The sequence below is a fragment of the Melanerpes formicivorus genome, unplaced genomic scaffold (assembly GCF_026170545.1).
Source record: "Melanerpes formicivorus ecotype bairdi unplaced genomic scaffold, bMelFor1.0.p_v2 SCAF_15, whole genome shotgun sequence".
NCBI lineage: Eukaryota > Metazoa > Chordata > Aves > Piciformes > Picidae > Melanerpes > Melanerpes formicivorus.
Window position 1 is genome coordinate 6,097,435 of NW_027142367.1, and position 27,721 is coordinate 6,125,155.

The window sequence follows — 27,721 nt, forward strand, 5'->3', positions numbered from 1 at the left end:
TTTAAATTTAGAAAACATACACTTAACTCAGCCTCAGTTTTACCCAAAGCTCCAAGTGCCATATATAGACTTTTTAAATTTTTTTTGTAAGAATTTTCAAAAGTGGAATAGAATAACAGTTTTATAAGAGCTCATAGCTCTTAAAAAGGCTTCAGAAACCCCCCAGTAAAGCACTGTAACTCCGCGTTTTGGTGCTGTGCTTAAATTTAGAAATTCATTGAAAAATATTATAAAGCATCAAACATTTTTGATTTATACATTTTGAAGTACAGCTATGCAAACAAATGCTGAAGTCCTGGCCTCATAGGACACTATGGTTGAAGTCAAAGCTTTCTTCAACTCTGAATCTGTGTAATCAACCAGGGAATTACTGAAGCAAATAATCAGATGGGGGGAGGGGGGAGGGAATAGTATCCTGTGTCCTCTAGAAACCTCAGGCTGAAGCCAGAAAAATCTGCATAGAAAAGGTAAATTTCATGCTCAGTGCAGAGGATGATGATTAGCCCATAATGCTGTAAAAGACTCCAGTAGAAATTTGATCTTCAAATATAATTCAGTAAATTAGACAAGCTTCAAACTCCTATTCTTGTATACTTGGTGAGGAAAAGAGTAATCCCTCTTATAAATATTTTAGGGTGATTATTTAGGTTAAGCTTAATTCCTCTACTTACTAAAGCTAAAAGGAATTTGGCTCCTTGGTTTAAATCTGAAATTTATCCCAATATGAGCCTTATGATATGACATAAATCTTCATATGGAAGAATTGTTAGCACAAGAAATTGTTTTACTTTGTTAGATACAATAAGTTTAAGTAAAAAAAAACCCTAAAACTAAAATAAAGTGTTATATGATATCAAGATGTCACTATGCCTTTAGTTTCTTGAGCACTACTAATAATCATTATGGACTATTCTCAAAACTCAGCACCTACTTTGTACTGGAAATCTACTTATCATAGTATCATAGTATCAGTCAGGGTTGGAAGGGACCACAAGGATCATCTAGTTCCAACCCCCCTGCCATGGGCATGGATACCCCACACTAGATCAGGCTGGACAGAGCCTCATCCAGCCTGGTCTTAAACACAGCCAGGGACAGGGCCTCAACCACCTCCCTGGACAACCCATTCCAGGGTTTCACCACTCTCATGGTGAAGAACTTCCTCCTCACGTCCAGCCTGAATCTCCCCACCTCCAGCTTCATTCCATTCCCCCTAGTCCTATCACTACCTGCTATCCTGAGGAGTCCCTCCCCAGCCTTCTTGTAGGCCCTCTTCAGATACTGGAAGGCCACAATGAGGTCACCTCGGAGCCTTCTCTTCTCCAGACTGAACAGCCCCAACTCACTTATATGTGCTAGTACCTTTTCTCCACCTAATCCTTCAATCAGAGCTGTGGCATTGTTCATCTTCCTTCTGCACGCCTCAGCATCATCAAGTAAGGCCTGCTTCTCTTTCATGGCACTATCATACATAGCTTGTACTTGATCTAATTCCATTTGTTTCTCATCCAGCTGCATTTGTGCATTATTCAGTTCTGTCTGAGCAGCTGCAAGTCTTCCCTCTTGCAAGGCTAAATTTGCCTACAAACATTTAAAAGAAAAGAGTAGTTAATACCTACTATTTGGCAAAAGCAAATGACATTCATTTAATGGTACTTTCTGTACTGTACTAGGCACTTTTAAAAATAACACTTGCTTAAGACAACAGCAGGTTGTTTTTTTTTCCTTTTTTACATTTCAACCTGAAAATGGAACACAAGCATAACATTAAAGTTCTTCAATGACATCTTAAAATGTTTTAATAGTATTTTCAGAATGAGCTATTAACTGCACAATAATCAATTATTTGAAATCACAATAGTCTTGACATATGAGGCAGCCCATACAATGTTTTTTGTACTATATTCTCAGAGCAAAACAAAATTAAGACTGGATTATAAAATAATAGTAATAACGACAACAGAAACTACTCATCTACAATAAAAATACAACAAATGTATTTTTTTTTCCTCCTCTGGAAACTGAAACTCTAGAGACTTTTCTCCCACCTCTATATGAATTTGAATGGTGAGTTGCAACATTTAAATGTGGCTTCTTAACTTCTGTATTCCTAACAGGGGAAGAAAAAATATTCTGTGAATTCTGAATGTTTGCAAAGGATTAAGACTGACAAAGTTCTTATGAGATTCACACTTACAGATAAAAGTTGTTTCCATTTACTCTGAATATTTAAAACAACTTGCTTCGATGTCATGTATATTTTAATCTATTTATCTGCTATAAGAGTTATGAAGATGGAAATAAAAAAATCCTTAAAAGCTGTTTATTACAAATACGAAACTTGGCACTCTAAATCACATCAGAAGATTAACAGTAGAAGGAATATCTGGGATGACTCTTGGTAAATAGTATAAGCACGTGTTAGGATTTTACATCAGCTCTTAACTAAAAGCATAGATGTTAGCCTTACCAAAATGCAACAAAATCAACAAAGTTGCACCGATTTATACCAAAACATGATAAAATCAACAAAGTTGTACCAGTTTATGAGTTACACACTATCAGAAAAAAATTCATTTACTGTAACCACTGTGCTTATTGACAGATCCTGGAGATAAAAAAAAAATACTTTCCAATGGAGATAAGCCAGCAAAATGGCTGCTTAGAAAATTTCTATCCTGTAAGAATACTCAAATATTTTCACTGCTTATCAGAGTACATTAAACACCATCTCCCAGAGATAAACCCTGCTAAATCAGTGAGTCTTGTTAAGCCTCAGCTAAGCAGATTTCTGAACCACTGCTGTTATTTTTTAGTGAATCTTGGACTATCAGGAAAAGTTTAAACAGTAAAGGAATTTTGAGTAGGTGACAGAGTGTAACTGTGTCCTGCTCCAGGGGAAAGGTGGCGAAGGTGAGGTAAAAGAGAGAAAGGCAGTGAAGCACTTTTCCTGGATCTTAATAAGAAAGGCTTTACAACAAAGTACTTTTAAAAGAGATATAATAATAACATAGATATCAAATCTTACATCTGTTTGGATGATGGACACCTCACATCCATGCAGCATCAGACACAGTCTGGGCAAATTTTCCCATGGTATGCTGCACAGAGTGGATCCTGTCCATGGTGAGAAAATTCTCCTTTTTGGTCATTTGAGCTATTATAAATTCCTCTTCCTATTCTGCCTTACTGAAGGAGTTCCCTTATTAAGCCATCTGTTGGCAGGCCTTTCTTACTGAGACCCAGAAAAGCTTTGCCCCCTTTCCCCAGTGCAGAGTAGTCTCTTAAACTTCATGAGGGCTAAAAATAGGACTAAACCAACATTATTTCACCCCTTGCTAACAAATAGTGAGGTTACACAGGGAACAAGACCTTTGGAGATTTGGGAAGAACACCCCAGGCAGAACAGCTGGAACAGAGAACTTATGCCTGGCTGTGTGGATTCGTATTTCACCTTGACATTTACAACAGTAGGACATGAACCTCGATGGAAAAGGATGGCCATATGAATTCCCAATACATATGACCACGTACACCCTGTAAATATGAACAACAGATACCCATACAGCAATAAACTACCCAGAAAACTGCAAAAGACAGATAAAACAGTCTTCCCAGATCTTAAAAGCCCTTAAAAAGCTACCAGCTGTGAGGATGTAGGGAAAACAATATTTCAGAAGAGTACAAAGAAAAATGTCATGTATTCTAACATTAAAATAAATCCAAAATTACACAAGACTTTATAGGATCTCTAGAAGATGACCTATAATAAGAAATTATTTTACAGACAAAGTTTTCAGTCTATTTCAGGTCATATAACAAAGTAGCAATACATTTATTCTATTAGTTTGATTTGTAGGCTACTTAATCATATGTGATGAATAATGGTTGATTGCACAAGAATGACAAGGATGACCAACCTATATCAATTCCAAAGGCAGAAAGACTCTTTGCTTCAGATTACCTTATGTAAGCATCACTATTTGCTCTCTCCCTGTCCTTCTAAGTCCCTTTTAAAAAATGACATGGGTACAAACATGGCTTTTGTACTGACATCACTGGCAGGCAGCTTCTTGTGCAGAGCTTTGCCATGAGAGCAGGAGGCAAGCTCTTCTGCCAAGGAGAATCTTCTGCACAAGAAGGTTATTACAGTCACAAACAGCTTCAGGCAAAGATTTCCAGCCAATTACAGGTGGGAAGGAAATGTGTCTCTCAACCACAAGGAACCACTGTGGCCTTTCTAATTTTAGTGGCATTGCTATGTGAACAAGCTTCACACCCTTCCATTTCATGCCTCTGAGTCACACAGCAAAGCAAGGATTCACAATTTATTCCAGTTGGACACAATGTGAAAGCCTGAATAAATGGATTTTGTGTGAATGAATCACAAGGATTTGAGACTTGAGATCCACACTCTTATCTGTGCTCCCAGGGAGACGGAGGCTATGCTAGAACATGCTGAGACTTGTGTGAGAGCAGCAGCTTCAGCCTTTTCTTGCCATTGGCATAGTGAATAGCACACAGACAATCCTCTCTGTAAAGTTGGTGAGGGGTTTGGAACACAAGCCCTATGAGGAGAGACTGAGGGAGCTGAAGTTGCTTAGCCTGGAGAGGAGGAGACTCAGGGGTGACCTTATTACTCTCTACAACTACCTGAAGGAAGGCTGTAGACAGGCAGAAGTTGGTCTCTTCTCCCAGGCAACCAGCACCAGAGCAAGAGGACATGGTCTCAAGCTGTGCCAGGAGAGGTTTAGGCTGGAGGTCAGGAAGAAGTTCTACATAGAGAGAGTGACTGCCCATTGGAATGGGCTGCCCAGGGAGGTGGTGGAGTCACCATCATTGGAGGTGCTCAGAAGGAGACTTGATAGGGTGCTTGGTTGCATGGTTTGGTTAATTAGGTGGCTTGGATGATATGTTGGATGCGATGATCTTGAAGGCCTCTTCCAACCTGCTCTATTCTATTCTATTCTATTCCATTCTATTCCATTCCATTCCATTCCATTCCATTCCATTCCATTCCATTCCATTCCATTCTCTTAACATCTGCTCCAGCCAATGCCTCTACCTGCTCTATGTGTCTGTTTGCATGCAGCAGGTGGAGGCAGTACCTGTGCCAACAAGGGTCCCAGAATAAATAGTTATGCATCTATTTTGTCTCTTCCAAGATGCCTTAAGAGAGGACTCCATAGCAGGTGGTGAGATGGTCCTCTCCCATTTAATCTTTTTGCATACCACATAAACCATGTAATTACAGTCCACAGCTATATGGTTAAATTAAACATGCCAAGGACCTTTCTTTGGCATTGAGGTTACCTAGCATCAAAGACCTCACATTAAGCTCTCCCAGCCCTAAAACAACACACTACATGCAAACAGACTCATTAAAATTGCTCCTCAACCAAGGTAGTTTCTGAAAGTTGCCCAGAGATTGCTGAGAAAATGCTGCTTAGCCAAGGACAGCTTCACACCAGGGGCCATTCTAACAATTTAGCAGTGCAGATGATCACTTTCCAATGTCTAGAAAACTGACAGAATTGACAGAATTTCAGGGGCTGGAAGGGAGCTTGAAAGATCATCCAGTACACCTCAATACTGTTTAATTTATTAGAATTGGTATAGCCATAAGTTTCTTGTTGATTCATTGCAGACTCACTTTTGCAAAGCACCAGGTATACCGGGACCCTGGTGCAAGAAGGCATTTAAATAATAATGCCTTCACCAATAAATATACTCACACCATTCAACACCATTCCTGCTCTTGAGGGGAATGTCCAGATCACTCTGAAGAGCAGTTATTGCTCAGTAAATTCAGGAAAAGTTACTCGAAGTAAGAGAACTCAAAATAAAAAAAGGGGCTGAAACTTCATAGCCCACCACAGGGATGGAATTTTTGGAGCTTTCCTAGCATATCTCTTGTTTCATGAATTTTAAGCTTGTCAAGTTCTGACAGCCCATTGAGCACTTAGTACTGCTGGACCAGGTCAGAAGACTTCTTGCTCATGGACACTCTGCTCATGAGCCTCTGTGGATGTGCTGAGTGTCGACATTTGCCTTTTGCTTCAGTCCTGTTCTGGGCACATGACAGCTGACTGACAACTTTTCTTGGAAATGCAATCTCAAGCTCCTCCTGTCCCAGATCACTGCATATTTTTTACACAGACACTCCACTGAGTTCGTATCATCTTTCTCAGAGCCTCAATATCATGATAACTTTGGATTAATCACTATCTAGGGAACCATTATGAGAGGCAAACACATACATGTGTTTTACAGATATTCCCAAAATCATGTTTTCTCTTAAATCTAACCAAATTATATGCATGCACATACAAGCAAACAGGTCCATGCAGAGTGACATTAATAAAATCTTGGCTTCAATTTCTTTGCTAACTCTGACCATTCTTTGGGATTAAAAACAACCTTTGAAAGGCATAGAGAGAGATCATGCTTCTTATCTGCCTTTCACAGACTCTACTAGCTACTGAAACATTCTCCATCTTTTTCTGTTTAGTTACATAGACTGACTTAAATCTGTTTTGTTAGATGATCTAAACCTCCCCTTCATCCCCCAGAGTATATGCTTTCCTTCCACAGTTATTGTGAGCCTTGAATTCAGACTTGAATGCAATTTTCCTGCCCAGTGGGCATCACCTTGACAAGGACACACTTATTTAAATGGACAACCACCAAATTTTGACATTCCTTTACTGTTACCTCTTCCTCAGGTGCAAGATTTCCTATTATTGCCTGCTGTGGTTTTCAGTTTAGCATGGAGACAAGTGAAAGCAAAACAGGCAATAAAGTCTCATATTTAAAACAGAGTTTGATGGAAGAATCCCTGGTATGGAACAGAATTTATAAACCACAGACAAATTTCCCTTGATCATCATACCAGCCTGAAGAGAACTTAATTAAATTCACTGGAGACATCTCTAAAGGAAATTATACCCCTATATACAATATTTTAATTGGAGGCTAACAGAATCATAGCAAAAGCCAGGGCTGCTTCATTCTGCTGTTATGTTCTTCAACTAAGGTGTCAGGTAGTTCTTCACCTTGAGGGTTGTAAGACACTGGAACAGGTTGCCCAGGGAGGTGGTAGAAGCCCCATTTCTGGAGGTTTTTAAGGCCAGGCTGGATGTGGCTCTGAGCAACCTGATGTAGTGTGAAGTGTCCCTGCCCATGGCAGTGAGCTGGAACTGGATGATTCTTGAGGTCCCTTCCAACCCTAAAAATTCTGATTCTAATGGATAAATAGCAGAGGGTGTTTCAGAATTACCAGGTTAATCCAGCAGGCTTCTTTACCAGGAAACATGTTAGAGAGGAACAGCTCATGGTCATGCTGAAGATTCATAGGAAAGTATCCCACACAGTGACCACAGTATGACAAGCAACTACACAGCTTTGTATTTGCAGGCAACACTTGGTCATATTTTCTGTGTTTGATTCTAACTTATGACCTCTAGGCTGCAGGCCACATTTTTAAAGAGTGCAGGTGTCCACTTCTAGGAATGTGTTATTTTTTGCACACTGCATTTACTAAATATATGTCAGAATTAATTAGTTTCACAAGTTGTCACATTAAAGATAAGTAAGGCACCAAGCCTCTGTTAAGGTGAAGTTTTAAAAATATTGGGTGGATTTTGCGGGTGTTGAAGAGAATTTATCTCCTAGAACAGCAGTTAGGATAAAGCAGCTTGATTAATTTGTTCAATAAACCTGCTTTTAGCACTAGGTGATTTAGCCTGTGCTAGAATCTTATGCAGTTTAATTGTACATTTATTTTCAATTATTTTTCTAGCATCACTCCAGTGGTTCCTGCAATATCTCCTGAATACTTTAAGCATTTCCTCCCCCTGTCATCTCCAGTTCTAAAATATTTGTGGCTGTTGCTACAGACTTGACAATAGGCATCACTTTGCTGAGAAATTCATGTTCAGTTTTTTTATCTGATAGTGTGACAAGAATGGAAATACTTGAATACAAAGTTAAATTTACACATAATTTTAAGTCAAATATATATTCAAATAAAAACTGCAAGAGCACTTTTGCAGCTGCAGAGTTGCATCTGCATATGAAGCCACTCTTTTCCCCTAGGTCTTGCTCTCTTTTATAGCTCTCAATAGTCACATTTCAAATCCTGTTTTCATTAGAGAGCATCCCATTATTCGAAAAGGGAATTGCTACTTATATATCACAGAAATATAGTCTTCTCCATCAGTTACTTGAATCAAAATACCATGCTTTTAACGAATTTGAATCAGACCTGTCTGGATGTACTACAAGAATATGCCAAGAGTTTTGAATATACCATTGATACAGCAGCTTATACAATAGGAACATGAGAGCAGTGGAAGCATAAATGATTGAATATATTCCTTCAGAAAAGAGCCATAAAATCTCCTGTAGAAGCAAAGGTTATAAATCGCTATATAAATATTCAAAGTTCTTTTTCTTTTAATATGCTCATAAATGAAACATTTTCAAGACAATAAAGCCATCTGTAGGAATGCAGACAATGGTATCTGATCTCTTTCTATTGTAGCTCAATCTTACAACAGAATTCTATGCCTGGTGACTTCTTGCTTTACTATATATACACTCACATGTAGCAGTCTCACACTCCAAATTTTTCTTAGAAAGGTGAATACCAGGTAAGTTCATTGAAGAATACTTCTGTGCCAAGAATGGTCCTTCCACCCCTGGATTCTATTGCGGCTACAATGAGTACACTCCAAAGACTTACCTAGAGGAATCTCATGGGCTAAGACTCTGGAAGTTGGGGTGCCCAAGAGAGCTGGTTAATATTCAAACATCACTTCCTCCATGCTCAAGATAGGTGCATTTCTTTGAGTGAAAAAATTGAGTAGAGGAGGCAGGAGACCTGCATGGATAAGCAAGGAGCTGCTGCAAAAACATCACGTGAAAGACAGAAGTTCACAGAATGTGGAAAGAGAAACTAGTCACTTGGGAGAATTATAGAAACATAGTCAGGGTATGTAGGGATGCAATAAGGAAGATCAAAGGCCTCTTAGAATTAAATCTGGCAAAGGAAGTAAAAGAGAACAAAAAGGGCTTCTTCGAGTACATCAGTGGCAAAAGAAAATGTGAGCCTACTACTGAATGAGGTAGGAGCCATGGTAACAGAGAATGCAGAGAAGGCAGAGTTACTGAATGCCTATATTTGCTTCAGTCTTTACTGCTAAGACCATCCCTCAAGAATTCCAGGACCTGAAAGTAAGAGAGAAAGCCTGGTGGAAGGAAGACTCTCTGCTGGTCAATGAGGATTGGGTTAGAGATCATCTAGCTAAACTGAACATGCACAAATCTATGGGCCCTGACAGGATGCAGCCACAAGTGCTGAGAAAGCTGGCTGATGTTGTTTCTCTGCCACTCTCCATCATGTCTGAAAGATCATGGAGAATGGGAAAGGTGCCTTAGGACTGGAGGAAAGCCAATGTCACTCCATTCTTCAGAAAGCGCAAGAAAGAAGACTCATGAAACTACAGACCAGCCAGCCTAACCTCCATCCCTAGAAAGGCGATTAAGCTGCTCATTCTGTAGGTCATCTCTAAGCACATGGAAGAAAAGAAGGTTATCAGGAATATCCAGCATAAATTTATCAAGGGGAAATCATATTTGACTAATCAGATAAACTTCCATGATGGTGCGACCAATTGGGTAGATGCAAGCAGAGCAGTGGATGATGTCTACCTTGACTTTAGCAAGGTTTTTGGCACTGTCTCCCATAACACCCTCACAGAAGCTCAGGAAGTGTGGGTTAGAAAAGTGGATATTAAGATGGATTGAGAACTGGTTAAACAATAGAGCTCAGAGGGTTGTGACCAATGGTGCAGAAGGCAATTGGAGACCTGTAGCTAGTGCTGCTCCCCAGGGGTCAGTACTGGGTCCAGTCTTGTTCAGCATCATCAGCAAGTTTGCTGATGATAAGAAACAGGGAGGAGTGGCTGATGCACCATGAGGTTGTGTAGCCATTCAGCAAGATCTGGACAGACTGGAGAGCTGGGCAAAGGGGAATCTAATGAAGTTCAACAAGGTTAAGTGTGGAGTCCTGCACTTGAGAAAGAAAAACACCGCATACTAGTGCAGATTAAGGGTTGACCTGGTGGAAAGCAGTTCCATGGAGAAGAACCTTGGAGTCCTAGTGGATAATAAGTTATCCATGGGACAGCAATGTGCCCCTGTAGCCAAGAAGACCAATGGCATCCTGGGGTGCATTGAGAAGAGCATGTCCAGTAGGTTAAGGGAGGTTCTCCTCCCCCTCTACTCTGCCTTGGAGAGACCACATCCGGAGTATTGTGTCCAGTTCTGAGCTCCCCAGTTCAAGAGGGACAGGGAAATACCACAGAGAGTCCATCAGAGAGCTATGTGGATGATTAAGGGACTGGAACATTTGTCTTATGAGAAAAGGCTGAGAGACCTGGGGCTGCTTAGTCTGGAGAAAACTGAGCAGGGATATAAATAATGTTTACAAATATGTGAAGGGTGGGTGTCAAGAAGAAGAGGCCAGTTTCTTGTCAGTGGTGTCCTGTGATAGGATGAGTAGCAACATATAAAAACGGGAACACAGGAAATTCCACGTCAACATGAGGAAAAATTTCTTTGCTATGAGGGTGATGGAGCACTTGAACAGGCTGCCCAGAGAAGTTGTGGAGTCCCCTTCTCAAGAAACTTTCAAAACCATCTTGGACATGTTTCTCTGTGGCCTGCCCTAGGTGATCCTGCTTTGGCAGGGAGGTTGGACTCAATGATCTCCAGAGGCCCTTTCCAACCCTTACCACTGTATTATTCCATGATTCTGTGATTCTCAGGCCAGTAGGACTGAGAAGGTTTTCTTGACCCCATAATGCCTGGCACCAAGTCCAGAGTAAGGGTAAAAATTTGTCAGGACATTTTTAACCTCTGTGTGCTTGACTTCACAACTGGATGTAAAGAAACAAGAATCTCTGATTACTTGTGATATTTTTTACTCAAAACAATGCAACATTTTCCCCAATTGACTATAGTCATCCCTCAGAAAATTAGTAATATGAAATACCTTGAGAGGAAGAACTTCTTTATTAATGCCATAGAAGTAGGCCATTGCTTGTGTCCATGAGCAAAGACCTGCTACATTTCCACATACTTTTTTAGCAGTCTCAAGATTATAGTCCTCCATATCCAAATAAGGCTCCAAAAGCTCCACAGTTTCTCCTGTAATTGAATCCTGGGCAATGGAAAGGAAAAATTATTTTTGAGATGGATTTTAGAATAAAGTCTGCTTCATAGGCACATTTTTTTTTTTTAAAAAACATAGTGCTATCACTTCTTGCAGAAGATATTAACAAAACAACACTGTTGCCTCTCACTGTTACAAAGGACAGAACTTTAGTTGGGGTTTTTTTGTGAAATCAAGTGAAAACAGCTCTAATTCCATTGCATTTTATATGCTTATTTGACCCATAAGATTTACAGACATTAGTTGTAGCTCCATGACAACTTAAGCTGATCTAAGTTATTGTTGCTAAAGCACTGTACCATCTTTCCTCTGCCCTTCAACCAGATCTTCTTATGAAATGCTCATCTTTAATACCATCACCAATGTTCAGTGAGCAGTTTGGAAGCCAATATGACAGAAATATACATCAGGAAATTAGTGATTAGTTTTCTTGTAGTTCTTCTAGTTCTCAGAACAACCTAACCATGACATAAGACAGGCACCAGTGTGAAAACAGCTAAGGGAGTCAAATATGCAGCTTTAGGAAGGCAAAGGGTGAAGCTCCAAGGCTCTGACTTAACCTCACTGAAGCTAACTCTTTTCCTTAACTGTAAAAGCGATATCTTTCAGCTATTCTCATTATTCTAATCTCAGATTTTTTCCCCCTCTTCACAATCTATCAAGAACTTGAAAATCCCAATCTTCAATGACAGTGATTAATCTATAATTATGTAAGTGTCAGAAGAAAATGGAATTCATCTCCTTAAGCAATGTAGAGAGTAGAAGAGCTTATATAGGGTAACAATGGCTACCTGACAATAGAGGCATTAAGAATCTCCCCTGTTTTTGGCAATGTATTAATACTTTCAATGCATCTAAAAATCATCTTCCACTCATACTGTCAAGCAGTATACCCTTTTCCTGCTTTTCTGCATAGCAGAAAGGACTCTCTTGTACTTGTCTGATCTTTTGCTACTATAATAACAAAGACATTCATTATATTATTTTTAAGATCAGACATGATGATGTTTTCACTATGACCATTTGCTAGAATGCACTGGACAAACATTTTTACTTTTTCACTCTCCTATTCAAAATTATGAGCTAGCAAGCTGGCAAATAAATCTCTGTTGAAGAACTTGGAAAATGCCCTTTTCCTTTTACTTTCCCTTCTAAGTAATGAATTTTAAAACCAGGGAACTATTTCATCCACTAGTCTTCCTTGCCTAAAAAAAAACATGGAAAGAACAAACATTTCACAAACAAGTAAGCAGTGAAGTCTACTCAGAAGTCCAGACACAATGAGCTTTCTTCTCATACAATGCTCAGTCTTAGAAACAAGAAAAGAGGCAGGAGGGCAGTATGTGAAGTACCACAATAGAGACAGAAGTAGTCTAGTGTTCTTCACCACATTCCTCAGCATCACTTCCTGCAATAACTTGGTACCACAGAGGTTAACCTGGCTCCTCCAAGTTAAATGTGTTGCAAACTACCAGCAAGAACACATATACTTTTATTGAGCTGTAATTTTTATTGAACCTGTAAGGCTCATTAGAAGGAAGTTTGAATAAGGACTGCATAATTAGTCTCCATTATCTTTAAACTCATTTTCTCTTTCTTTCTGTTCAGAGAAGACAGCACTTGGAAAGGTGACCAGATTGACAGTCCCAGGAAGAAACTCTCTACAGAGGCAGTGCAGCTTTCCACATGGGGCTTTGTCAGTGTGGCTCACTGGGAAAGATGGCTCTTGGGCATAGTGAGAGTCACATTTTCAAGCCTCATTTGCACAGTAAAAACACTCCTGTAGCTTAGAAAAGGCACCAGCAAAATGAACAGCTGCAGCAGATTGAAAAATCAGTGTACAAACGAAAGAGTATGTTCTGCAACGTTGCAAAAAACCCAGGTTCTGACAAAACCTGGTGCTTGGTTTTCTGACTTTTAAAGTGGGTCTATGATGCTGCCATTCCATATTCCTGCTCAGTTCTGTTTCTGGTCAGCTACCTGTGATAACTTTCTTCCCTGCAGAGAAATTTCCCTTCTCTCCCAGTTCAGTGAATCTTGCAGTAAATGGGACAAGTTTCTGTCCTGACAGATATGAAAACCTGTGTTTGTTTTTATTTTTCCAACAATTGATACAAAGGTTCTAAGTTAATTGTTATTTCACTACTTTTCTAGCCAAAGAATCCCCAAAATTCCCAAATATCTCAGTATGTTTCCTGACAAGCTCATTTTCTTCTCCTCACCAAGAAGTTCTGGAGATGGCGCTCTAGAGTGTCATATATGCAAACAGGCCTGGTAGCACTGGAGATGATGAGCCATTTGAAAACTCAGCAGCAAGCCCTTTTAAGGCAAATTCCTACTGAGCAGCAGAAGCTGCCTAAAGAAAGCCAAAGCCAAAGCTCAGCTTTTCAAGATTTGATAGTGCTTGGGATACTTGCACCTGCCATGAAAACTGGGTGGCCCAGGAGAAAGCTTAGTGAAGTAATGAATCATGAAAATGGAAAGGGATACAGTAGTGAAGGCACCTACAACTAAAGGACACAGAAAATCCTTACCTGTTTCAAACTACCTTTGAAGGCAGAAGACACTTCCACATGATCACATAATCTAAAGATAATTATAGTGCCACTATTCACTTCATACCTTCTGGAAAGTAAGCAACATGCTAAGAAATCCTGAATTATTCATTAGCTTCAGAGCCTCAGTCCATGATGGCTTCACACATGGGCGTTCTTGATCAGGTGTTACTGAGTCTATTTTTCTTTGAAATAGAAGTAGCACACAATCCATAATTCTCATTATCAAGTGAGGAGGTTTACCCAGTTTGCGAACAGTTGCAATGTCAGAAGGCTTTATTGTCTGAAAAATTGGAAAATAAAGTAATCCATTTACTTAAGCAATCACTTGACTGTAGAGAAAGATGTTTCTCAGGAGGGCTTTATACATAATGCAAGTGTTGCTGGTTTGCAGGTCACTCAGAAACAAGTATTGCAGAAAGTTCTTAGAGGTAGTACCACTCAGTGACTCCTTTATTAATTACTTTTCCACAGCCTCAGTTTTCTGTTTTGTTTTGGTTTTTTCTACAATGACTAACAGGTCAGTGCTGGTCCTTTAAAAATGTATTTCTTTTTTTAAAGTAGGAAGTGTAAGCCATTTTATTGCAGAAAACAATCAATCATTAACTATTGTGCTGGGTTGAGGCAACCCCCTTCCCCACCACTGGCAACAATAAACACTCAGACAAATGGATTGCAAAAGTGATGGAAAGTTTAAATAGAAAGCAGTGAACTTTTACAGAAAACCAAAAGCACAATGACAAAGAAAGATCCCAAAACAGACCCAGAGAGATCCCATCCCCACCTGAGGGTACACCCAAAACCCTCAGGGCTCCTTCTTCCCCCCCCACTACTAGGCTATTCTCAGCTGGCCAGGTCTGAGACTGCCCATCCCCCCGTGGCCTTGGGCCTAGCCAGGCCCAAAGCCAGGAGGCATCTCCCCCAGTTACCGGCTGACGGAGGAGGAAGAAAAGAGGAGGTGCTAGACTCCACACTGCATCTTATAATGGTGCAAAGAATTGTGGTAGGAAATACTACATAATTTCCTGTGTCCACCCCTCTGGGCTGGACTTCTGGACACAGGAAGTAAACATTGCAGGGGGGCACCCAGCTCAAACTGTAACAACTATATGCATATTGAGAATATCTTTGATTCTGACCTGCAGGGCTGCCTCAGCTTCTTCCAATGCAGGCCTTGCAGCTTCAAGCTTCTCTTCTGCTGCTGTCTTATCAATGGCAATGTCATCCACAATGGCCTGAGCCTTGTCTTTCACCTTTTGCACCTGCATTTTCACCTTTTCAGCAGCTTGGGCTTTCATAGTTACTTCCAGTAAAACTTCATCAGCTTTTTTTGAAGCTACAGCCAAATCTTTCTCCTTCACCACCAATTCTTTAGAGAGCTGATTTACTGAAACCTCAGCTTCCATCAGTTTTGCAAGACCTGTGTTGAACGAATTCCATTTTAGTAACAGGAAAACCTATTGAGACAGAAACCTCGGTGAAGAAATCTGGATACTTATGTGATCCCCTCTGTTGAACAGCAAAATTAAGCAAGCATAATGTCTAGTTTTTACTTAATTATTTAAAAGAAAAAAAATTAATGGGGAAGAGTTTGTAGAAACTGTAAACTGGTGACTTGTTTATATTCTTATATATTAGAGAGACAGTAAATACTGAAAATCATCAGTATTGTGAATGGCACTCTTAGGAGTTCTTTGTGCAATTTCACAAATCCATAAGAAGCAATAGACTGTATCCCCCCTACAAAACAAAGAGGAGGAACCTGGCATCCGGAGTCCTGCAAGTTAAGACACAGGGAAACTCGGCTGAGCTTCTAAATTCCACATTACACGAAGGTCCAGATGGAAGAAACTAGAGAATCTTGAGCAATACAATGCTCCAACAGTCAAATGATAAGAAAATCACCTAGAAAAGCTGTGAGTACAAAACTCTTCACATATAAAAGTGCATGTGTCTAAATGTAAATGCATCACACAAATCTTTCTAACCCTATTAAAAAAAAAAAACCAACAACACAAAAGCAGCATTTATGCTCCTGCTAGGCACTCAGCCACACTCTACCTATGGAGTTATGTGTATGCAGTTCAAGTATGCAATTTGTAACAGTGGGAGAAACAGCAATTTAAGTTCACATTCACTTCCAAACACCATTCAGTTTGGGAAACTGTTCAGTTGTTCACTGTGTAAGTCCTTGTGCAGTGCAGCATTTTGGGAATTTTACATTTAGCATAGACCTATTTCTTTAAAAGATTCTTCAGAAGGACTGAATTGGAACATTTATTTACTTTCCCTCAGATTTACTTTTAGCCTGTTTAAATGTGAAAACTAGGATGTCAGTAGCTCCTTGGCATGCATCCATGTTCAAAGCAGGAGTTTCAGGTACTTTAGCTGCTAACTAAGACTATTTTCAAACCTCATCTGCAATCTATGACATTAATGAAGGTCATTGAAATAAAACCTGCATGTGTTTTGTAATCACATAACACACCACTGAAAACAGGAGCACGCTTCCAAATGAAAGTGAGCTCACAATTTAAATCTGTTCTTCTACTCAGATTTTTCTCACCTTTAAAAAAAACCCAAACAAATAAACAAAAATCAAGCTGGTTTTACAGTACCTGTCCTCATGCGTTCAGACAAACTTCCAACCTTGGCAAACTTCTCCTTGTAAATAGCTTTGTAGCCTCCAATGAAAGACAGGTAAGATTTTGGAGTCACAAAGGTTCGTCGCCTGTATCGTTCAAAGTATTCGACGCACTTTTCAGCTACAATATCTTGAAATGTTCCCATGGTGTTAACAACACTCTGTTTCACTTCATCTGTGCACTCAATATGGTAGGAAACTAAAAAATGCTGTGCAACTGCTACAAGAGCATCTTTCGGCCAGCGCTGGAACCAGTCCATAGTACAGCCTGAAATCAGTGCTGGAAATTTGAGCGCACGACTTCTGAATTTTTCTCCAACAGGAGAAAAACAAAGAACCACGTGCAGGTTTTTACGGACTCGAGAAAGAAAGTAATTGTAAAGATTTTCAGCAGTGGGTGTACGCCTTGGGTACTCCTTCTTCATTTCTGGTATCAGGTCTTGCGTGATTTCACCTATTTCATCTCGTGCAAAAAGATTTGAGACTTCACCTGAAGCCAAAACATTGTTCATGTACTCAAGAAAAGATTCATCTCTGATTTCATTGTCTGTGAATAGAAAGGCAATGCCCTTTCCTTTTTGCCCAGTAGTACGGTACAAGATTTTCAGATCATCCAAAAGGTTGTTGGTGCCATACGTTCTGGGATAGAAAAGAAGCAGAGAGAACAAAAATTACAGATCATTTTAGGAAACACCTGTCGTCTGGCTCAGCTTCATTATGGCAAGAAAAAAATCTAAATAAAAGATTTATGCCCTATGTCCTGGTTTCATTATTAGGGCTTTTCCTTAAAATATTTTCCCAAACTGAATGATCAGTATTATAAATCATGGGGAAGGAGGTGAAGTCAAAAGAATAATGTGTTGGAAAATGGTAGAGCAATACTATGTCTAAGGTAATTATGATGCTGCTTTGCCTCCCTACAGTTTGCAGATATAAATTCTTTATTAAAACTGCAGGTTAATACAGCTGGATTAAGTTGTCAAGTAGGTTCTGATATCTGTAACTATTATGTAAATACAAATGGATTCTCTTCCAAAGCTATTGAGAGCAGGTGAAAGCTGATTAACCCTGCCGCAAATGGCAATCAGAACTGGTTCCTTCATTATGCCTCGTATAGCTGGTGTACACAAGTAAGAGTCAAATGAAGTCCACAAAAATCCAGAGACAGATTTCAGATTATGAAATTTAAAATGAAGTAATTTCATAAAATGGCAGATTTGCCTATTATGTTCTTAGCCAGTTAAAGCTGAAATTCAGAATCTCTTTTCCTTGAAACCATTTTCATATTTCCAAGAGTCTCTTCAAAGCTGTAAGTAATGCTTGCAATACACATAAACCCATTCTTCAGTATTTAGTAGTGCTTTATATTAAATATACCACATAGAAAGTCTTCTTGCTCCATCTTACCATTGCTCTAAAAATACCCCTAATGCAAGCACTGCAGAAGTTGTAAAGCAAACTAACTCCTCAGTCTGCATGTTTCAGCTATAGTTATTGTACTGTTGTACTCTGATAAGAGGGTAAGAATTCCTCTACTCAGTCAGAATAGCAGTCCATCTAGATCAATACTGTTAACACCAGCAATGGGAAATGCTCCAAAGAGAGAAAACATGACGTAGCATCCACTCTTCACTGTTTATTCTTACCCACACCATATTCATAACCGTTGTATTCAGAAAGTTAGAAGGCATGTCCATCTTTTCCTCACAGTATTTATTCATGAACCTGTTGATATTGTCTTCCTACAGTGTTCTGTGGCGAGTTACAAAAGATGACATTCTACATAAACATTTTCATCTACCTGCTTTCAGCCCACCTTCAGTTATCTGCAGTAAAAGAACCTTTCCCAAGTGACTGCAATATTTAATTGCCTTATTAATGCACTTTGAATTTTGCAAGTCTAGGAACTGTATTCTGTGACCACATCTTTTATTTTCCCTCCTGGTTTTTATTACCACTGTTCCTTCATTGTGCACCTGGGACACAGGAAGATGCTGTGATACATCTTTCTCTTTCCTTTCATTAGAAACCTCCAAACATTGAGGATCTCTATATGGAATATTTCTTAATGTATGGAGTAGTTTGCAGAGTGAAATACACACTTCCAGCCCTCAGTGTTTACTCCTGTAAACCCTACATCAAAAGAGAACTAAACCCTACATCAAAAGAGAACAGACCAAAGGCATTAGTTATTCCCAGTCACTACAAATTTCTACAGCTTACTAAATTCTAGCACCATAAACTATGAAGTCATTGACAGCAGTTGTAATAATACAGCCTAGGTAAGCATTTACAGAAAAATTACTATTTCCCTTGGCCATCAGCATTTTCCCACTAGGGACTTCACAAGAGTGTCTTGCAGACTCAAATGCCGAAGGAAAGCAGATTTCTTGTCAATAGCATAGAGGCAGCAAAACAAAGACCCAGGATCTATCTGTCATCCACAGACTTTGGGTTTGCACATATGCTTTTGATTGACTTTCATTCCTAAGGCAAATTAAGGAATGAGTATCTGTGCACACCACATTGTGTTACCTTGTTAGTGTAATCTGAAAGCTCTCGTATCCAGCAATATAGGATGCTAATCTGGTCAGACTCTGTTTTCCAGATCCACCCACACCCACCAACAGTGCATTTCCTTGTGGAGTACGAATAATATGTGATATTTTAATCAAATGGATGATTGCATCCTGTGTATTAAGAGAAAAAGAGATGAAGAGATGTAAAAATAATATAATGGAGCACTTCCAAGTCTCTGAAGAGTGAGATGATCTCGCCGGAGCCTGCGCCAAAGATTCAGTCCTGTGCTGAACAAAACCAGTAAGAGATTTCCCCGACTCAGTAGGCATCAGCACCAGCCCAAGAGAAATGTCCTTGTATCAAGCTCATATAAAGCAGTACCATAAGCAGTGGTTATATGAAGTGTTACCCCTAAAAGGACAGCAAGAAAAGTAGAAAGGATGTCAGTCAACAACTTCCCCCAACCTCTCTGCTGAGCTATTTACAGGCTCAAAAGAAAGAAAAGAAGGGGAGATGCAAAGAGGTGGAATAATCTGTGGGACCTAAGGCAGCTGGGAGACAGCAGGACAGCTTTATAGAGTTTATCTGTAAATCCATTCTGAGCTATCCCAAACTGATTTAATAGAAACATACAAGGTCCACACATCAGTAATTGCAAAAGACAAGGCACTTTCTGTATTAATATAATTACAGGCACTAATACCTTGAAAAATACTAAATCCATCTTTGATCCTCTGACAGTTTCATTGTATTGTTGCATGAACATCTGTAATCTTTCAGCCAAATAATCCAAAGATGGGATTGGTTCATAAATTCTAGGAGCCTTCAACTCTGCATCATCAGGCTCGTCTCCAGTAGCTTCTGGGACATCACGCAGGAAATCCACAAAGTATAATTCTGTGGATTTATCTTCAAACAGATTTTTACCGTGCTCTTCAGAAGCAATCTACAACAACACATTAAGGATTGCTTTAGTTATGAAACATTTAATTGGCCTCTTTCTGTGGGAAATACTGGAACACTCTTTACCTACCTTTTTTATCATCTCTTCAAACCAGTCTTTATCACTTTGGCTGATGAACCTGTCTGCAATAACACGTCTGCATTCATGCTGGAACAAGGCTACCAAAACACTGATGGTCTGGCAGACTTCTGAAGTAACTGTAAGTATTCCTTGCCAAATGCGACTGAGGTCTCGTAAATTAAAGATGTAATGAAATTTAGCTGGAGTTGGCAACATCTACAAAATAATGTCATAAGCTATATTCAGATAATTACTAAAGAAAAATATTTTCTATCTACTATTAAATGAATATGGACATTTTCCACAAACTTCAAAATCAGTACTGTATTAAAAGCAGAAATACATGCTTGACATTCAGGAGGCAACAGTGAAAATGGAGAACTGACAGTAGCAATGACCAGCTCTTTAATCTCACATAGATTTCACTTGAGTCTCTCCAAAGCTTTCAAGTCTCAGGAACATGCACAGAAGGGTAACCAAGACAGATTAGTTAATGATGACATCGAAGGCCGCAGTAAAAATGTCAGCAGCGTTTAACCTATGGTGTTGCCTCTGCTGTTTCCTCCAGATCATTTTTGTCACTCTTTTGTTCCCTCCAAGAACATGCAAGGAATGTGGAAAAGAAAAAGCAGATGACAAAAGGCAAAGAGAGCAGAAATAAATGAGAAAAGAGGATCTGAAGAAAAAGGAATAACTTAGGAAAAGCTACACTTTCTCTATAGCTAGTAAATTAGCAGTAATAAGCAGCATTTCTGTTGAATCTTCTGGTCAATACTTGGTTGGTGAATAGTTTCACTACAACTCACTCTATTTATGTGTGTAAGCCAAGTTTATGTCTATAGAGGAGTTATGCGGGAAATTCTGACCAACCTTTTCTGGACTAGAAAATATAATTTACCAAATTCTTATCTTTCCAGCGCTTTCTCCCATGTTTTTCACTAGAAGATCAAAGCTGGCAAATTTGCTGTGATTTCTCTCTTAATTTTCAAATTTCATTCTACACATAGAACTTATTTTCTGTTTCAAAGCAACACTGCTTAGGAATTACAGTTAAATGTTTTAACAATTTGTTTGAAATGGAAGGAGTAAATATTCAGAATTACAGAGACACCATGTTTCATTTGTTTTGAACAGACTCCCTCTCTGCCAAATTTGACTCCTGTCCTTCAATTCAGATCTGTAAAATTTCTCACAATCCCAAACATCTTTTACAGAAGATTCCTGTCTATTATTTTAACTAATGCTACCTTATGCCCCTGACATTTGCTCAAGCAAAGAATCTCTGTATCTTCCTATCAGCTATGCTTACTGTATTATACTTACATAATGTAATTCTTGTATTGGCTATAGAAGGCACTGTATATGATAATGATTTTAGTCAGCTTACTAGGTGCTGCTAGCAACAAATTCAGAACAGAGTTATCAGCCAGCAGTAATGCCCTATGAGGAGAGGCTGAGGGAGCTGGGGTTGCTTAGCCTGGAGAAGAGGAGGCTCAGAGGAGACCTTATCACAACTACCTGAACGGAGGCTGTAGCCGGGTGGGGGTTGGTCTCTTCTCCCAGGCAACCAGCACCAGAAGAAGAGGACACAGTATCAAGCTGCACCAGGGGAGGTTTAGGCTGGATGTTAGGAAGAAGTTCTTCATAGAAAGAGTGATTGGCCATTGGAATGGGCTGCCCAGAGAGGTGGTGGAGTCACCATCACTGGAGATGTTTGGAAAGAGACTGGATGGGGCGTTGGGTGCCATGGTTTGGTTGATTAGATGGTGTTGGATGATAGGTCAGATTGGTGATCTCAAAGGTCTTTTCTAACCTGGTTAATTCTATTCTATTCTATTCTATTCTATTCTATTCTATTCTATTCTATTCTATTCTATTCTATTCTATTCTAATACATACAGGTTACAGCTTCACACATGGCACTACAAACGACCAGTGTTTTGTTGTTTTGTCATGGTACAAATGTTTCCAAGGCTTCTTAACAGACAATTTTACCTTTGCTTTTGTCATTTGCCACACCTTTCGACTTGTAGATACTAATGCTGATGCCAGTTTATATATTTCTGCAGGGAACTGTCGTTGCTCACAAAAGTAGCCTTCGGCTATAGTTCGAAATATTTTGTCAATAGAGAAGCTGGAAGGCAGTGTGCAGTTGTAGATGGTGAACTGGCGTTTCAGGCGCTGCGGAATGTCATTCCGACCTCCCCCAGGGTGAATCATGGAAGCTACAAATTGGATGTCAACCACATTTGTGAATTCTCCTGGCTTCTCCAAATTGTAGAAACCTTTCTGTTCCATCAGTTGTCTTACAATCTCATTGGTGATCTAGTTACCACCAAAAGGAAAGAAATGGAGCAGTTAAGTGTTTCAGGATTCTTGACTTAAAAATAAACGAAGAGGAAATCTCCAGTATAATAGATTAGTATACAGAAGGAAAGACATCTCTTATCTTTCTTAATTTCAGGTATTTCACTGGACACTTTAGCCATTTATAAAGTCTTGTGACATGGTACCAATTCCTCTGATGAAGTGGATTTGGCTGTGTGATAGCTTCACAGGCTAATTAGTTGTGGATGTGAGTTCAGACATTCAACTGGATTTCCACAAGATAAACCTATGCAAATTCAATACTTCAGATCCAAGCCAGACTACATTCAGATTGACACATGCACTTAGACAGTGACAAAGAATGTTTAGCTTAGTACTAATTATAGACACATATTCGCATATACAGAGGCAGAGAGATAACAGGATTAGAGAGCTATACCAGGAGCAGGAAAATTACTTCTTCTCAGCAGCAATGTTTTTGTATTTAAGTCAGATCTTCAGAATACAGGTCTATAAGTATGCATTTATCAGTATTTCAAAGCATCTTGCTACTCTTAGATGTCAACTGTGACGTTAGATTTCACTGTACTTTAAAGTCCAGAGCAGACAGAAGAAGGAAAAAGTCCCTGATTGCTTCCTGGGTTTGCCTGCTTCTTCTCCCATAGTGTTTCTTAGCACAGCTAGTATCAAAATTCTGCAAGCTCTGTATGCAGCTAGAACAAAGGCTTAAAAGCTACAATGATTGCACCAAGTGGCATGATGCTGACCCTAAACTTTTGGGACTGACAGCTGTCTTGAAGAAATTGCTTTTAGTAGATGTACTTGGTCTAGTCCACATCAGGATAGTTTTCCCCTAAACTTTTCTAATATTGCACAACACAAATCAGCATGTCCATCAGCAGCAATAGTAAGATCACCCAAATGGTAACATTTTCTTTTTACCTGATCCCCCCATTCATTGATCACAGGCATGTTGATGTCATCAATAAAGACAGTCATTTTCTTTCCTGACGGAGGACCATACGTGGTGCCCATTCTTTTATCTATATAACTTTCTATGCTCCTTTGGAACATATGTGGCAGGGTTGCAGAAGAAAAATTTAGACATTTGGTCAAATGAACATCAGGATCATACTTGCTTGTGTAATCCTGTAAAAGAAACCAGTTTTAAGTAAAGTGCAGCAGTAACTCCAGATTAATTCAGCCAAAATCAGCCCTGAAAAAAAATCAAGCACCCACAACAGTCCTACTATTATTTCAAAACGTCAAACAGCAGTTTATTTGAAATAAATATACCATATCTGACATAAAATTCAAACACTTAATGGTTTGAATAAAGTTTTAAAGCATTAAAATGTATCCACTTTTAACAGACTTCACCAAGTGTTACAACAAATAAACATGCGACAACTCAAGATGCAAATAAACTTTGCATTAGCAATTGTCAGATTTTTCCTAAATTCAAGATGTTAGTGGTGATCTGTTCCAGCAATCTGCAAGAAATACATGAAAACCCAAGTCCTTTTTCACATTTACACTGCAGCACCATATCTCACAACAAACACAGTGTAAAGGAGCAATCGTGTAAAATGAAACCCAGCTACATGACATTTACTAATAGTTATCCTCTCTTAATGAAGAAAGGAATCCTTGGGTTTTATGAACACACACAGCTCCCACAGCTGCTGAGGATGCCCTAAAGCAATGAAATTCCACTTTTCATATTTAGTGAGAGTTTATAATAGAATCAGAAAGAAAATGATGTAACCTTGAAGTCATACCAAAGCATATACATAAAGCATGGGAAAGAATCTGTTCAGTAAAAGTCCTGGGACATAAAAATATTAATAAAAATTCCACATTTCCAGCTTTTTAAAGATTCAGGTCTTCTTCAGTGATGACAAAGTTGAGTATCACTTAAATTCTTACCTTTATAATAAGGTTAACTAGAAATGTTCCCACTTTAGAAAAATAAACCTGTATCATTGCTGATTAAGTACTTTAAGAACAACTCCACTGAAACATAAACTGTGACAACAGAAAGGAATCACAGAATCACAGAATGTTAGGGGTTGGAAGGAACCTTCAGAGTTCATCAAGTGCAACCCCTGTGCAAGGTCACTCAAACATCTACACATGCAATGTAAATGCACCAATATGGTACTTGGGAAGTACTCTTGACAGCCGATAAGTTGGTGCAGGTCAGACCTCTCCTCAGGGCACCAAGTTTGTACAAAACTTGCAGATGGCAAGCTTCTGGCAGTGAGGTATGTGGGGCAGTCCCTTGTGAGAAGAGGACAAGATTTCCCTGTGCCAGACACAGCCAGTTGCAGCTGGCCCCAACAGACACACCAGAGCCACTTAGCTTATGTAAGAAAGGACAAAATGTTGCCTGGCAGTTGAAAAAGAGAAGTGAGAAAAAATGTGAGAGAAAGACATGCAGACAGCAAGGTGAGAGTAGAAAGATGAGCAGGAGGTGCCCCATAGAGGATTCCCTTGCAGCCTATGGACAAGACCATTGTGAAGCAGGTTAAGCACACTGCAGCCCATGGAGGATCGCATATCATAGCGGGGATGTGCTCTGCAGGAAGCTGTATTGCATGGAGAGCTCACATCAGAGCAAGCTCCCAGCAGGAGCAGCTTTGCTGGCAGGACTTGTGACCCCATGGGGCATCCATGCTGGAGCACTGTACTCCTGAAGAACCATGATGCAGCAGTTTATGAAGGGCTGCATTCCATGGAAGATACCCCACATGAGAGTAGGGACAAGAGTGAAGAGAAAGCAACAGCAGACAGAAGCTGTTATGAACTGACTTCCCAGCCCCCATTCCCCATCCTCCTGTGCTGCTTGAGGTGGAGGAGGTAGAGGAGTAGAGGATGGAATGAAGGTGAGCATGGGAAGAAGGGAGAGGTAAGGGGTGGCTGGTTTTAGTATTGTCTTTTTTATTTTTTCCCCACCATTCTATTCTGTTATTAATTAGCAATAAATTAAATTAATTTTCCCCAAGTCAAGTCTGTTTTGCCCATGATGGTAATTGGTGAGTGATCTCCCTCTCCTCACCTCAGCCTCTCTCTTCAGGGAGGGAGACATTGCCTGGTAGGGGAACTTGCTGCTGGCCAAGGTCAAGCCAGCACAATTATGTATACACAGCCATGCAAAACACGTGTGTTTTATTCATTAAAGCATTTCAGGATCTTTACATGGTAACTGTAATAGTTCATAGTAGATAAATGAGAACTGTCTTTGAAAAAGAAGAGGTTATTTAATGGAATTATTTTTGCTAGTTAAACTGCCTGAGAACCTTCAATTCTACCATACCACTTTCACATTCAATTCAGGATTCTTGCAATTCATGAACTAATAGCACAGAGAGTAAAGGTCTTAATACTTCATTATGAACTATTTATTTTGATGTATACTGATGCCTTAATGCTGAAGATTACTCCATCTTAATTAAGATTACTACCTAAAGTGTTTGGTATCAAAACTTTCTTACTTTTTCATGAAACCAGCTGCTTGGATATGGAAATTTCTTTTCCACAAGGTGCAGTAAAGTGAAATTCTACAGAAGGTGAACGCAGAAGAGAAATATCTGTGAAGGCAATTAACTTTTACTCCTAACCTTGACTGAGATCAAATATGTCCTGGCATTGTGCTTCCTTGTGTAAGGAACGTACTCTGCTCTATAGAACAGACACGAGGTAAGCACTCCCAGGAATCATCTGCAATTATTTTTAGGGACAGGAATAGCAGCTGAAGGCTGGAGGCTGTCACTATCTGGCCAAAATCCAGTATGCGGAATATTAAGACCACCACCCAGACCCCACCTCTTCACTCTGCTAAAATAGTTCTCCAGCTGGTGCCAGGAACAGAGGTTGACATTACACCGGCACGCATGTTGGCATCAACAGCTAAGCTGAAAAGGCAGGATTAATGGCTTAATTGGTATGACTCATTCTGTGTCAGGGCTCAGAAAGCACGTGGCTGGGGGACACAAAAAAGCTCCAGATAGTAAGAAAGCCAAAGGTCAGTTTAGGCCAGTATTTTTCAGTTATCTTCAATTTCAAGACCTCTACAAATCCTCCATTTTTGAATGCTGAAGACCATTTAAACCATTACAGTTGAATTTTTTCAAATATGGGATGATAAATTTGGTACAACATCTGGGTGGTACAACATCTGGGTTTGTTCATCCTTTTGATGACTGGCTCTTCTACAGTAAGTTATTTGGTTTTTTAAAGTGTCATATGATTAACCTGCACCACTTTATAATCTGGAAAACACATATTTATTAATTTAACAGCAATCCTGCTATTATTTTGTTGTAACAGAAAGAATAATGTTATTTTCAATGAAGGAATTAAGGAAGTAGCTAAAACCCACTAAATTTACCCTCTGAAAAATCATCCTGAGCAAAGAATAAAGTTCTGTCTCTCTGCTCAGTTTGGCTTGTGGAGAAAGTCTGCACAACAAGTTCAGTTCACGTGTCACGCCACCAGCAAAGCACAGGGAAAGGAAAAAAATCTTCCAGGAACTATTATTTTCTCAACAAAATCACCAGTCTGACTTCTCAGAAGAAAAGAAAGCACATGAAAGAGCATTTATTACATGACCTTTTGGTTAGCAAAGTTTAAAAGAACCCTTTATACAAAAGACTAGATACTTTTGGGTTTTCACTTGTAGGCCATGTGAGTAGCAGCCAAATGCCTAAGTACAAACATCAGTGTGTAATCTGAAGAAAAATCAGATTACTCTTACACTTCTGTTTAACATTTGTGCCAAAGTCAACTATTGTTATCTTACCTGGTTTTCCATTTCACCTACCTTAATCATAACTGTTTTTCCTGTTCCCTGTTCCCCAATTAGCAGAACTGCTTTTCCTTGCCTCATGATAGTGTGCATTAAAAAGTCTGTTCGGACACTGTCCACATTTGGAACTAGAATGGAAGTATATTCTGGAACTGAATCTTTAGGGTAAATGTATTCAGGGACCTGCATAAGAAAGACATGCAAACAGTTGGAGACTTCCTACCTGCCCACATAATCACTTTGCAGAAGAACACAAAACTAAACATACTTTTAAAAATGTATAATAGCAAAAGATTTCGTCCTGAAAGTCAAGCAGCCGTTTATAGTCAGTCAATACCTTGGCCACACCTTTCTAAAGGTTGTTAGACTAATAGGATATTTTCACTCCACTATGCTCCATTACATGAAGAAAGCTTTTACTCGCTCAGCGTTCTCAAACAGCCAGACAGTAGATAAAGCTAAGATCACTTCTGTTTCACTTCCAAAGCTATTTCAAGTACATGTTTCTATTCTCTGCCAAAGATATTTATGGAGAAAATAAAAATAAATAAATAAATCTTTCAAAGAAACTCTTGAGTATTTGGTAGGGTTAATCTTCCTA

General features: G+C 39.3%; 1 protein-coding gene across 1 annotated transcript in view; it reads right to left on the minus strand.

Annotated features, from left to right (window-relative positions):
• The window catches only part of LOC137445627 (dynein axonemal heavy chain 5-like), a 169,128-nt gene that overhangs the window by 59,594 nt on the left and 81,813 nt on the right, over nucleotides 1-27,721 (minus strand). The window contains exons 50-60 of the mRNA XM_068147494.1: nucleotides 27,136-27,303; nucleotides 23,253-23,459; nucleotides 21,978-22,307; nucleotides 19,992-20,198; nucleotides 19,662-19,904; nucleotides 18,974-19,128; nucleotides 16,413-17,077; nucleotides 14,934-15,214; nucleotides 13,862-14,077; nucleotides 11,060-11,227; nucleotides 1,363-1,581 (exon numbers count right to left, since the gene is read on the minus strand). Of these exons, the coding sequence (XP_068003595.1) occupies nucleotides 1,363-1,581; nucleotides 11,060-11,227; nucleotides 13,862-14,077; nucleotides 14,934-15,214; nucleotides 16,413-17,077; nucleotides 18,974-19,128; nucleotides 19,662-19,904; nucleotides 19,992-20,198; nucleotides 21,978-22,307; nucleotides 23,253-23,459; nucleotides 27,136-27,303 (2,859 nt within the window). The remainder of the gene's footprint in view (nucleotides 1-1,362; nucleotides 1,582-11,059; nucleotides 11,228-13,861; nucleotides 14,078-14,933; nucleotides 15,215-16,412; nucleotides 17,078-18,973; nucleotides 19,129-19,661; nucleotides 19,905-19,991; nucleotides 20,199-21,977; nucleotides 22,308-23,252; nucleotides 23,460-27,135; nucleotides 27,304-27,721) is intronic.